This window comes from Saccoglossus kowalevskii, chromosome 17 (assembly GCF_978046115.1).
Source record: "Saccoglossus kowalevskii chromosome 17, keSacKowa6.1, whole genome shotgun sequence".
NCBI lineage: Eukaryota > Metazoa > Hemichordata > Enteropneusta > Harrimaniidae > Saccoglossus > Saccoglossus kowalevskii.
In genome coordinates this window covers 2,355,338-2,368,793 of record NC_140657.1, presented here as the reverse complement: position 1 = coordinate 2,368,793, position 13,456 = coordinate 2,355,338, and the positions used below count along the sequence as shown (strand labels likewise).

The following is a 13,456-nucleotide window of genomic DNA, read 5'->3' as shown; positions in this document are numbered from 1 at the left end:
AGTTATTCACTTGTGAACCGCAGCATGGCCGGATTGCACTACCGTAGGTAGCGTGATCATTTGCTACTAAGCAGTGCATTCGTGTTTGTTTTTATTTGAAACTTCTTTTAGAATATACTTTTTGTTACCAAGAAACTTAAAAAAAATAAATACATATTACATTAAATGAACTGAGTATTTTTTTTTACCATGTGAACAGTTTTTTTTTTGATTGACCGTAATCTTTTTCGTAACGCCTATTTCACCAACGTAAGGCCTTTCACTCTTCTCTGACGCCTATTCAAGAGATTGTACAGTGTGTTGTTTGTTTTGTGCATGTGTTGTGGGCAAAAAAAGATTACCTCAAGTGTTAGGCGGACGTCGGCCAGATAGGGAATACCCTGGCGCTAATTTCACGGTTTTACCCAAACATTCAATTTTGACTGGTGCCTAATTGGTGTGAAAATTATCACCTTTTCTATTGTACTGACACCTAATCCAGGGTAGCGCTTATATGAGGTATTATACGGTACACAAAAGCACTGCTCTAGAATAGATAAAACTAAAAAGCAATGTGAACACAATTGACAAATAGAGCTTTCATACCTGTATTGTTTTATCAACCCATCTATTACCACCATTACCATGACTACCATCTCCATGTAACACCTGGCGACCTAGGGCACTCAACCTGTCATCTGGGTCATAGGTCAAAGGTCGATCCAAACATAATAATAATATGGCCTTTTCTATTTTCTCCAGCGACTTCTTATTTACTTTATCTAGAACAAATAATTATCAAACAAGTTGAATAAATATTCAAAAAAAAAAAAAAAAAACCTTAGAATTTAATCATCTTTTTAACTTGAGTTCAAATTTCATTTACCAATTTGGCAAACTGAGAAATAACATATAAAAAAGAGCAAACAAATTTGACATGAAGGTCTGGTGGTGAAAAGGTTAAAGTTCATACAAGTGGTATAGAACTCCCACTTATAAAGTAGTATAGAGCCCGTATGACTTTAATGTTAGTTTTGTGGTATAGCACACCATGTGGTTTTGTGTTGCTTATAGAGGTAACCTAATAATGTTTGTTCATATGCATGTATTATAACATGATGATTATGTTTATACTTCAAATATTAATTCAAGCTATTAAATATGTCAGATAAGAGTCCCAAGACCACTCATTTGCTTTCAAGTGTACAAATTATTTGTAATTACAGAAGGTCCCTAAATCTCACCTAATTTCTTGAGTTTCTTGTAAACCTTCCCCCATGTATTTCTGTGTTCTGTCGTAAGAATACCCACTGGGTCAGTGGCTTGTGGTGACATACTACAGATCTTTTCCAACTGGTTAAAGAGTTCCTCCATAGTGAGATGCTTACCATCGCTGTGATATACGTCCAATTCAAAGAACTGCAAAAGAAGTAGAATCTGTTTTAACCTCAGAATGTTACGGTAAATATTGACAAAAAGCTCCCTCCATGTACAAGAAATGCATGCTGGTGACTGTTCATATATTTCTTTTGACAGCATCTTTACCAGCCATAGTTTGTTTATCGGTCATTGTCTCATCACTATTACCATGGCAAGTCCTTCTAAATGAGAGTGTATTAAAGAGCGCCCTCTTTGGCAGTCCAACATTCTGCCATTTTGTTTTAAGACTTAATTCTATACCAACTCTGATTGGAAGCACGTTTTACAAGCAAGACATTCAGATTTCTAAAGATGTCAAATAATGGTTCTCGGTTGATAATGTAGACCATGGTTTCATTTGCAGACAAGGAATCCCTATCCTTTTTTTCTTACAATGCGAAAGGATATGAGAAAATGGAGTCAATCATCAAGTGGATATAATCTGTTCTTTGCTTGGTTTATTGACATGCACTGAGAACAAGCACTTAGGATTGTTATTATTCCGTATTGCTCAAAAGATGCCACATGGGATTGATAGGGTACAACCAACATGTTAAAGTACATGTACATACATTCCCATCAACAGACAGTAATTATCACATGATCACTGTGACATATCACTAAATTATATTTCACAATGGAACGTGGTGATATGCATGCTAAAGTTCATCAGTCCATGTGTGATTCAACGAAACATGAAGAAAACCAATCGATAGTACCATTTTTATTGCTGTGACATCAAAATTCAAGACTATAACACTGATGACTAAAAGTTTATTTTTAAATGAATATTTCTAAGAAGAATAAATTTGCCAATTTCCGATCATACAATGTACCTGCAAATGACTCACTTAGATGCCATGCCTAGTTAGTAAAATATGACAAACAAGTGTAGTTCTGAAAATCAACCATCATCTGGGTGTCAGTTTTTGAACATTTCAATCTTTCCTGACGCCTAGATTAGAGTCTACTTAGAGTCTATACTTAGAGTCGATATCATATAAAAAGTAACTAATCTGATTTTAGAAGAAAACCACAATAATAAATCACAGGAAAGTGACAATCACCTGATACAGCATGGTACTTACATGATTATTATGTGCTACTACAATATGCCTTGGAGCATTGCTCTTATTACCAGGATAAACAACGATGGAATCTCTTTTAGTCCCTGGTATACGACATGATGATAGTAATTTGTAATACTGATCCATACATAAGGGGTGCCCACCCATCATATCAATTGGAATCTTTTCTCTAAAATTAAAAATATGCACACATTTAAAAACATTGAAATATAATATAGTGGAGGGGTCATCAACTGTGCACACACAGAAATTGAGTCCTAATTTCTTATTACCTCCATGCTATAACAATGCATGTTTTCGTTTGTAAACAACAACATGCTATGTTTGCTACATGCACATATGACGACTCCCCCACTATAACACTAGTGCCTCAATTTCACATAATGGTCGCTATTCACAGAACTACTTCAAAATTATAGTATAGCAACATGTAATTTTAAAACACCAACATATCTTAGTGTAGAATACCCTGAATGCAGCATACGTTTTGATATATTTGTTGTACTGGGTTCAGTTCCCAGTTAAATGTCTCTTGAAATTTTTGGAAAAAAATCTACCTGTATATTGCATGTTTGGTAGTATTGGTACATGGCAGAGGTGTTCAACCATGTTCTTGTCAAAAGGCAATTAGATTGTGCTGTATAGGACATAGCATTTATTTACATTTTGCATACATACATATGTTTGTACATTTGTACCTGAAGTTAAAATAACAATGTTATTTTGCTACTGTTTTGCTGGTTGGCAGAAATGAAAAACAAATAAACGATCTATACCAGTGTTAAGCAGGCCTGGTTAAACACAGTCACCTGCAGACATAACCAGTATTTGAAATTTCTCAAAATTGTTTACCAGACACCAGGGCAGGTAACTTTTAAAGTTAGCTGCTCTTCCAGTTACCTGCCATGCATTAATGATTATTTTCAAATGTGTAAGCACCCCAAAGACTCAACATTCTACTTACACTAAAACAGATAATTTAAATTCCCCATTTTGAATTGTTGCATTCTCTATAATATGTTTCAGAGAAGAATGGCTTTAAACTTTTTCCAATAATATTATTTAGTGAAACTGCATTCCAAAATTTTAAATGGCCATGAACAAATTCTACCAAAGCACCAGAAATGTAAATTTAAATGTTTACCAGCCTGAATGTAAATATAATCGCCTTGGGCATACGGATGGACAGTAATTTCAAACACTGCCTCCATGGTACGCCCGAGTCACACATGTTAGCTAATAAATTTTGGGCTTAGTTAGTTGAAACCTTTTTGGTGCTCACCCAAAAGCAGGAATTACTTAGAATCTACTGGGTAGACTTCTAGTTTTCTAGTAAACACAGTAAAAAAAAAAACTTGCCTGTCAATGACATCTTTATAATCTAATGCTCCACATATCAGCTTGGCAGCAAAACTAGAATAATAATAATAATAATTATAATAATAATAATAATAATAGAGACGTTTAAATAATTACAATAACAAGAACTGGACACTACATATTATTTGTTTGATTTTATTGTACATCATTTAATTTAGAGAAAGTCCAGCACTTAATTTCACTTAGATGTCATTATTCACATCTGTAGTTGAACCTAACCAATATTATTTTTTTCAAATATGGTTTATTTGGCCTAAGTGATATCAGAAGTTTATGGCTATGGGAATGATACTACTGGTCCTGTATTCTACTGTACATTCAAAGACTGACAATCAAATCACACCTCAACTGATCTTTTTCACTTTTGAAATCCATAAGTGGGAAGGCGACTCCAGGACTGGAATGAACCACTACAGGTGTTCTGTAATCTAAATATGCTGCATTTAACCACCATTCAGAAAGCTGTAATGAACAGAACAAAACAAATCAGTTACATCCTCGATCATGTGACGTTACACAACACTGTGTTGTCACACAAAATGTCAAAAACTGTTGAAAAGTGTCAAAGCAAGATGTGTGCATCAAACAACAACAATTAAGTAATGCCTTAATTTCCATGAAGGGAATATTTACAACAAACTATGCACATAAGCAGAGGCATGATTTCAACGAATGGCTTTGCTTCAAAAGAAACTACAATCAGGCAAATGAGAGGGCCTCAACATTTGGTAGAATGAGTATAAACATTTAGTAGAATAGGCCTAAACATTTAGTAGAATAGGCCTAAACATTTGGTAGAATGGGTATAAACATTTAGTAGAATAGGCCTAAACATTTAGTAGAATGGGCCTAAACATTTGGTAGAATGAGTATAAACATTTAGTAGAATAGGCCTAAAAATTTAGTAAAATGTACCTCAACATTTGGTAGAATGGGTATAAAAATTCAGTAAAATGGGCCTCAACATTTGGTAGAATAGGTATAAACATTTAGTAGAATGGACCTCAACATTTAGTAGAATGGGCCGCAACATTTGGTAGAATGGGCCTCAACATTTGGTAGAATGAGTATAAACATTTAGTAGATAGGCCTCAACATTTGGTAGAATGGGTATAAACATTTGGTAGAATGGGCCTAAAAATTTAGTAAAATGGGCCTCAACATTTGGTAGAATGAGTATAAACATTTGGTAGAATAGGCCTAAAAATTTAGTAAAATGGGCCTCAACATTTGGTAGAATAGGTATAAAAATTTAGTAAAATGGGCCTCAACATTTGGTAGAATGAGTATAAACATTTGGTAGAATAGGCCTAAAAATTTAGTAAAATGGGCCTCAACATTTGGTAGAATAGGTATAAAAATTCAGTAAAATGGGCCTCAACATTTGGTAGAATGAGTATAAACATTTAGTAGATAGGCCTCAACATTTGGTAGAATGGGTATAAACATTTGGTAGAATGGGCCTAAAAATTTAGTAAAATGGGCCTCAACATTTGGTAGAATGGGTAGAAACATTTAGTAGAATGGGCCTCAACATTTGGTAGAATGGGTAGAAACATTTAGTAGAATGGGCCTCAACATTTGGTAGAATGGGTAGAAACATTTAGTAGAATGGACCTCAACATTTGGTAGAATGGGTAGAAACATTTAGTAGAATGGGCCTCAACATTTGGTAGAGTGGGCCTCAACATTTAGTAGAATGAGTATAAACATTTAGTAGAACATGCCTCAAAATATGGTAGAATTGGCCTAAAAATTTAGTAAAATGGGCCTCAAAATTTGGTAGAATGGGTATAAAAATCCAGTAAAATGGGCCTCAACATTTGGTAGAATGGGTATAAAAATTCAGTAAAATGGGTCTCAACATTTGGTAGAATGGGTATAAAAATCCAGTAAAATGGGCCTCAACATTTGGTAGAATAGGTATAAAAATCCAGTAAAATGGGCCTCAACATTTGGTAGAATGGGTATAAAAATTCAGTAAAATGGGCCTCAACATTTGGTAGAATGGGTATAAAAATCCAGTAAAATGGGCCTCAACATTTGGTAGAATGGGTATAAAAATCCAGTAAAATGGGCCTCAACATTTGGTAGAATGGGTATAAAAATTTAGTAAAATGGGCCTCAAAATTTGGTAGAATGGGTATAAAAATCCAGTAAAATGGGCCTCAACATTTGGTAGAATAGGTATAAAAATTCAGTAAAATGGGCCTCAACATTTGGTAGAATGAGTATAAACATTTGGTAGAATAGGCCTAAAAATTTAGTAAAATGGGCCTCAACATTTGGTAGAATAGGTATAAAAATTCAGTAAAATGGGCCTCAACATTTGGTAGAATGAGTATAAACATTTAGTAGATAGGCCTCAACATTTGGTAGAATGGGTATAAACATTTAGTAGAATGGACCTCAACATTTAGTAGAATGGGCCGCAACATTTGGTAGAATGGGCCTCAACATTTGGTAGAATGGGCCTCAACATTTGGTAGAATGAGTATAAACATTTAGTAGATAGGCCTCAACATTTGGTAGAATGGGTATAAACATTTGGTAGAATGGGCCTAAAAATTTAGTAAAATGGGCCTCAACATTTGGTAGAATAGGTATAAAAATTCAGTAAAATGGGCCTCAACATTTGGTAGAATGGGTAGAAATATTTAGTAGAATGGGCTTCAACATTTAGTAGAATGGGCCTCAACATTTGGTAGAATGGTATAAACATTTAGTAGAATGGGCCTCAACATTTAGTAGAATGGATCTCGACATTTGGTAGAATGGGTAGAAACATTTAGTAGAATGGGCCTCAACATTTGGTAGAGTGGGCCTCAACATTTGGTAGAATGAGTATAAACATTTAGTAGAACATGCCTCAACATTTGGTAGAATGAGTATAAACATTTAGTAGAACATGCCTCAACATTTGGTAGAATGGGTATAAACATATGGTAGAATTGGCCTAAAAATTTAGTGAAATGGGCCTCAAAATTTGGTAGAATGGGTATAAAAATCCAGTAAAATGGGCCTCAACATTTGGTAGAATGGGTAGAAACATTTAGTAGAATGGGTCTCAACATTTGGTAGAATAGGTATAAACATTTAGTAGAATGGGCCTCAACATTTGGTAGAATGGGTATAAACATTTAGTAGAATGGGCCTCAACATTTGGTAGAATGGGTATAAACATTTAACAGAATGGGTATAAACATTTGGTAGAATGGGTATAAACATTTAACAGAATGGGTATAAACATTTGGTAGAATGGGTATAAACATTTAGTAGAATCGGTATAAACATTTGGTAGAATGGGTATAAACATTTGGTAGAATGGGTATAAACATTTAGTAGAATGGGTATAAACATTTAGTAGAATGGGCCTCAGCATTTGGTAGAATGGGTATAAACATTTAGTAGAACAGGCCTCAACATTTGGTAGAATGGGTATAAACATTTAGTAGAATGGGCCTCAACATTTGCTAGAATGGGTATAAAAATTTAGTACAATGGGCCTCAACATTTGGTAGAATGGGTATAAACATTTAATAGAATGGGTATAAACATTTAGTAGAATGAGTATACACATTTGGTAGAATGGGTATATAATATGAAAACAAACTATACATGTTGTTGAAAGGTGACAAAAGTTTACTTTGGAGTTCAAAAATGCACTTTTAATAGTGAGCAAATATGGAAGCTGTAATTTGATGGGCAGACTTCAGATGGAATTGCAGGCTGTGAAAAATGTTGTGAAGATATTTGAGGAAGATAAAATTAAACATTCATACCCAATTTTCATATTTTTGAGATCTCTGTACAAGTTTCATTTGGAGTTCTTCACCCTGTCCACCTGGTTTACCAAACTCTTCGACAATCTGAAAGAGAAATAAGTTATTTTTATAACAAGGTAATAACCAATCAGATGAGCTGTATTACAGAATACTGACCAATCACGACAACCATTGCCCTTAGAAGTTGCATTTGAGGAATTTGCAGTTCTGCATTTCCCAAGCCCAACCTTGGATTCGTTTCCCCATGAACCACTACTACTGCTTGCCGATTTACTGTGTTGTAATTTGGTAAAAATGTTGTCAATACATGTTTGTATGTCTCTATAAATCGTAAATTCATTGATGAGTCCGAAAGTAAATTATTTGTTTAATTGCAAATGATAAACTGTTTGCAAAGTATGAGCAAGTGACAGTAGTTGCGTTCACTAACAGCTCCTTAGCACGGGCTAAGAGGTCAAATTCCTTAACCCATGCTAAGAAAACGTGCGTGAACGCTTAGCACGGGCTAAGGAATGCTAAGTACAGGTTAAATCTGATCCGAATTTAAGACGCGGTCTAGACCCTTAGCACGGGCTAACGAAGTGTGCGCGAACGCTCAGCCCAGGACTAAGCGCCCTCTCCTTTGCATTGTCCCATGTTCGTATAACGACTCTATTCCACCAGTCATTACTCTGCGCTCGCTTCCACACTGATCGGGTCGCTGTAGTAGAGTGTACAGCAGCTCCAATCGTGGACAAAATAAATTTGGTTCGCTGTCTACGACATGCATTAATAAAACTATGTATTCTGTTACGCCATTGTATACTGTTTCTGTGCATCCGAATAAGTTGGGTCCGTCTTTTCTCGCGTTCCTGTGCACGTCACTTCAAAATTAGAACGAAACATGTCAGCAGCAGAAATAGTACATCGTGCGTGTCATCCATTTTTCGTTCGTAAATAGTGGCTAGCCAAAGGTCACCGACTGATAGCGGCCCTTAGCCCATGCTAACGACTGGCCCTTCCTGTGCGTGGACGCAATTGGGTCTTGCCGAAATGCAAATATGCTAGATAAGCCTAAATCAGCTTAAATCTTAGCCCGTACTTCGTGTAACGTGAAACTAGTGTCTCAGTATGCAAATGATAGGACGCATCAAGAAGCTTAAGGCATGCGCACACAAATAATGATTGTTTTTCTGGCGAAACAGTAATGTGTACAGGAGATAAATTGGATATCAAAAATGTAGTAATTTTTGGAGTAATATGGAAAAAGTAAATGTTCAACCTAGTATCATATGAAAATCACAACACAAGTTAAATAAATCTGATATGGGTCACGAAAAATTGATATAGTACAATATTATTTATGGTACGTTCTTATTTATAGAATGATGTTATTTATGCATGTACACATGTAGTACAATATGATGACTCTACCTGTTTAGTGTGTTGAAATTCCTCTTCAGTTAAAAGTGGTTGTACAGCTAGTAAATATTTTTGTAGAGTTTTTTGAAATTGTGGAACTGGAAGTTTCGGTAGAGAACTTTGATGCGATGAATATGATCGCATGATTGGGGCCTTTGCGGAAATTTGCATTGGAGCCGTCATCTTTTTAACGCGTCTCATACTCTGATTCATCTGTAATAAATTAATAGATTTAGTGTTAAGTACAACGTAGGGTCAGCCACAAAGAAAGATGTTATTGTTAGAACACAATACTTGCCATGCTGCAGCTATATCTGTAAAAGCAATTATATCAAAAAAGTCAGAGTTAATGGACTAGTGCCGACTGTGAATTTTTGTTATAAGAAGAGAAGCCATATAACATAATGATGCAAGCAAGTCGGGAAAAGAGTTAATTGAAGGGTGAAGTATTATCTGGCTATGCATGCATGCTGGATTGTACCTGGGTATGTTGGTTGACATATTTCAGAATGGTACCAATGGTACAGTAGTAGTTTATAACAGATGTACTGTATAATGTGTCAATGTTTTGGGCATATTTACAACATTGAAAATTTCTACTAAAATTTGATAGTAAACAAGGGAAACTAATTAACACTTTAATAAATATCATAATTTTTTCTGCTAAATTTTTGGTGCAGCAGTTTGCACTTGTTTATGTAATTTTAAAATTTCTGATTTTGCATTAGAGTGACATATCTAATTGTACAGCATTTTGTGAAAATTAAATGGCCATCAGTTAGCCATTTTGAATCAAATGTAGAAAAAACAAAGCAACATGCATCAGGGTATTGTATTGTTTCTATGCATATACCAAGCTTTATGAAAATCTGACAATGCAAAATAAAAATCCATTTTTCAAACCAAAACAACCTACTAGTCGGCCATGTTGAACTGAATCATGAAACAAATGAATGCATATATGCATGCTTTATGTTTCTATAAACTTAATTGGTCCAGGTGTGTATGTACAATAGTATTTATGAAAATTAAATCGATAATACCAGACATCCACTTTGCCCTATACATGTACATCCTGACCCTACTTGTATGTGTTATAAAAAAAGTCCAGATTATTTTTTTACGCAAGCAATTTTACTTGTATACAAATTTTGCTGGTAGCACGATGAAATTTAATGAAATTTTATTAGCTCTTTTAGTAATCGAAGCAAAGTTTGTGTTTTTTTGACGTTTATTAAATTGTTTAATGTGACTGTAATTATTTCCATTCATAATGTACATACTAATGTTTATATGCAAATACTATAAAATAATTTATTTTCGCTAGAATTAATTTTGGCTTTTTGGGCGTTTTGTATGAAGTTTTCACTGATTTTTGATGAGATGAATGTAAAAAATAGGAAAAAAAAGTATATTCACTGGATTTTATTTTCACTGAATCATTACTTTAGCAAAAAATAATTTTAAGCAAAAATAAAGTATTTTACAGTATACAGTATAAAACATGTGTTTATCATTTTTTTTACCAGATATTGATTACTTGTAATCTTCATTTTGAAGTGTGTGAAAAATGCTTGTATCTTTATAGTACGCAGTCTAAATGTGACAATTGTCTCAAAGTTACATAATTGTTTTGGTTGTAATGTAAATGTAGAATGAAAAATGTTCTTGATACACTTTAAAAGTGAAAATTAAAGACAGTTGAAGTTTTGAGTATTTTTTAGTGTTCTAAGATTATTATTGAGCCTTAAATGCCAGTCAAATTACACAAATTAAAACCTGCATAATTGTTTCTGAATTTTGATCAATACATGTAGTGACTGAGAAATTCTATCCATATTGTTAAAAATTCAGAAATAAAACACATAAACATAAAGGAAACTGTGCAAAATGTTTCCCCAAAATTTTGACATGAACAATTATAGATTAAGCAAAACTTTAGCAACTAACAATTGTGAAAATTCATGAGACAATTCATCTGTATGTTGCAGGACATATTTTCAAACTACCATATAAGGAAAGAACTCAAAAACAATAAACAATACCTGTCAGATCAGGTAACAGAATTCAGAACAATGTACACAACTCAATAAGTCATGGAATCTGCTTAACGTAGCACTACAGAGGTGAAGGCAATCACATGCAACTAGGCTCTATTTCACTTTTAAATTATAGGGTCAGAGGTTAAACCATGTGATGCACAAGTTATGAAGGATACCCTGGAATAAAGATTGCTCATTGTGTGTCTGTGATTACAGCATTGTTGAGGTATACTGGGTATGAAACAGTAGGCAACAACAAAACAGCAACATGCAGTCAAAAATCCTTTCATTTTTTTTTTATTTGTGCATAATTTCTATTCATTTTCATTCATTCCAATAAATGATAAATAAATAAATAAGTAAATATATAAAGAAATTTGTTATGATCTTAAAATAACCCTCAAAAGTGATAATAGTTATGAAGTTAGGGGGTCCACAATGACGCACAAGGCATATTGAACTGTAGCATACCACAATAGCTACTGGTATATATAGACACAAGTTTGTTGCATTATTTTACATTATATGGTTAGTAAGGGACACACACACACACAACAAGCATTCTATAGATGTTCTAATGGTCTAAACTATGAAAACTGATTGTCGCAAAAAATAAATTGTTTACAGTAGTGTTAGTATCATGGTAAATACATATTTTCAGTATTATGCAAAGAAAAAATGTACCTGTTTAATTTGTTGAGACTTACCACACTGGAAACTCACTAAATTAATTTTAGGACTTGTATCAATAATGATTTTTTTGCACACAAACCAAAATTTAGAGATATGAAAAAATAATAAACGTTGTCATTTTCATAACATTGTCTGGTTAACACTTATAATTTGGCTATCCTGAAAGCATTAACTACTAATATAGAAAGCATGAAGAAGACGCAATTTTCAAATTGGTATAAAACTTCTTAAAGTGGATATGAACTACATGGCCCTATATATACAGGAACTTTGAACAACTCAGAAATTAATGTTTTAAAGAATTTTTATTTACTTTCATAAATCTATAAAACCTCAGAAATTAAACTTGATTCGACGTCTTTTTTAGAAAATTCCAATCTTTCCTATTCAAGTTACTAAATGATGGCCATTCACGGTCGCCTGATGTCAAAATCAGAATGACATCTAAATTAAAATAAATATGCAAACAGTAAACGCTTTAACGCATAATTTCACTTCACAACACAGCAAAACCTGTTCTCCAAAACAGGAAAGAATAAAACACATGGTGTTAGATAAGCACAGAAAAGCAGCATGCATTAAAAACAAGTAATCTAATGGAGAAACAAGAGGGTTAGTATTATCTTCGATATGAAATGAGAAAGGAAAGAATCAAAGCACCACACAAGGGAAAACTGAAATGACAAGATAGATTACTTCAATTAATCTTAGTCTGGATGTAGTGATACACCCACCCATACTGGTAATGGTGGTGGTGCTGACTGTTTACAGAGGAGATAGATTGACACGTGTGTGTTATACTCCCATCAGGGAGAGCTCGGCGCCTGAAATGGAGGCAGAAAAAACTAATATCTGAGTTGATGTTTATGATGTTACATATACCAAATAAAGTTACTGTTGATTAGTTTCATTATGAGTATTCCCTCTAAGCCAATTTGGTACAGAGCAACTTTTAACATATTGTGTGAGAAAATCAAGGTAAACCTGTGAGGGCAAATTTGTCAAGTTCATCGTCTTCCATAATACATTGTACTATTACACAAAATGTAAAATGATATATAAGATTTGGCCAAGAATAAACATGGCATTCAAAGATTTAAATATTTTTATTATTTGTTAACATTAGAGTTTGTGTCATTAAGGAAAAAGTTACTCATATGATGACAACAAGGCTTAGAAAGAACACTGATTTATGAATGAGTAATAATAACATACATATTATAATATTTCGCATATTCAGACTACATTCCTTTTAATTGCAAAAGTATATGACAACAATAAATGTACTTGAAACAAAACAAAAATTGCTTAGCTCTGATAAGACAATAGGTTTTACAATGACATAATAATTTAATGCTCTGGATTATTGTTTTCACTCAGCAATAATTTTCGACAAGTACATTGTATTAATAAACTTTTTTTGTACTCAATGACTACTGTCTTCATAATTCTGGAAAAAATGTTATTCACCTTCATTTGAATTAATTTGTACCCCGAAAATACCGGGATGTATTACCTTTACTAGTCCCGGTAGTGTTCATGCATATGGCACAATACACCCCAGGTGGAAAACACAAGGTCAAGCATTTTAAAAATGCCTTTGACTGATTGATACCTTCATGGCATCATTAAATTTTGTGTCCTGTGCTAGTAATGCAATATTTGTAGA

General features: G+C 33.7%; 1 protein-coding gene across 3 annotated transcripts in view; it reads right to left on the bottom strand.

Annotated features, from left to right (window-relative positions):
* Window positions 1-13,456, bottom strand: part of LOC102807030 (carnitine O-acetyltransferase-like) — a 67,996-nt gene that overhangs the window by 51,623 nt on the left and 2,917 nt on the right. For 2 of the 3 annotated variants that reach the window (XM_085492084.1, XM_085492086.1), the window contains exons 2-9: window positions 12,484-12,611; window positions 9,065-9,265; window positions 7,649-7,735; window positions 4,210-4,328; window positions 3,846-3,899; window positions 2,487-2,655; window positions 1,224-1,398; window positions 586-761 (exon numbers count right to left, since the gene is read on the bottom strand). In XM_085492084.1, the coding sequence (XP_085348210.1) occupies window positions 586-761; window positions 1,224-1,398; window positions 2,487-2,655; window positions 3,846-3,899; window positions 4,210-4,328; window positions 7,649-7,735; window positions 9,065-9,265; window positions 12,484-12,525 (1,023 nt within the window). In that variant the 5' untranslated portion in view covers window positions 12,526-12,611. The remainder of the gene's footprint in view (window positions 1-585; window positions 762-1,223; window positions 1,399-2,486; window positions 2,656-3,845; window positions 3,900-4,209; window positions 4,329-7,648; window positions 7,736-9,064; window positions 9,266-12,483; window positions 12,612-13,456) is intronic. The other variant, XM_085492085.1, reaches the window with a different exon arrangement.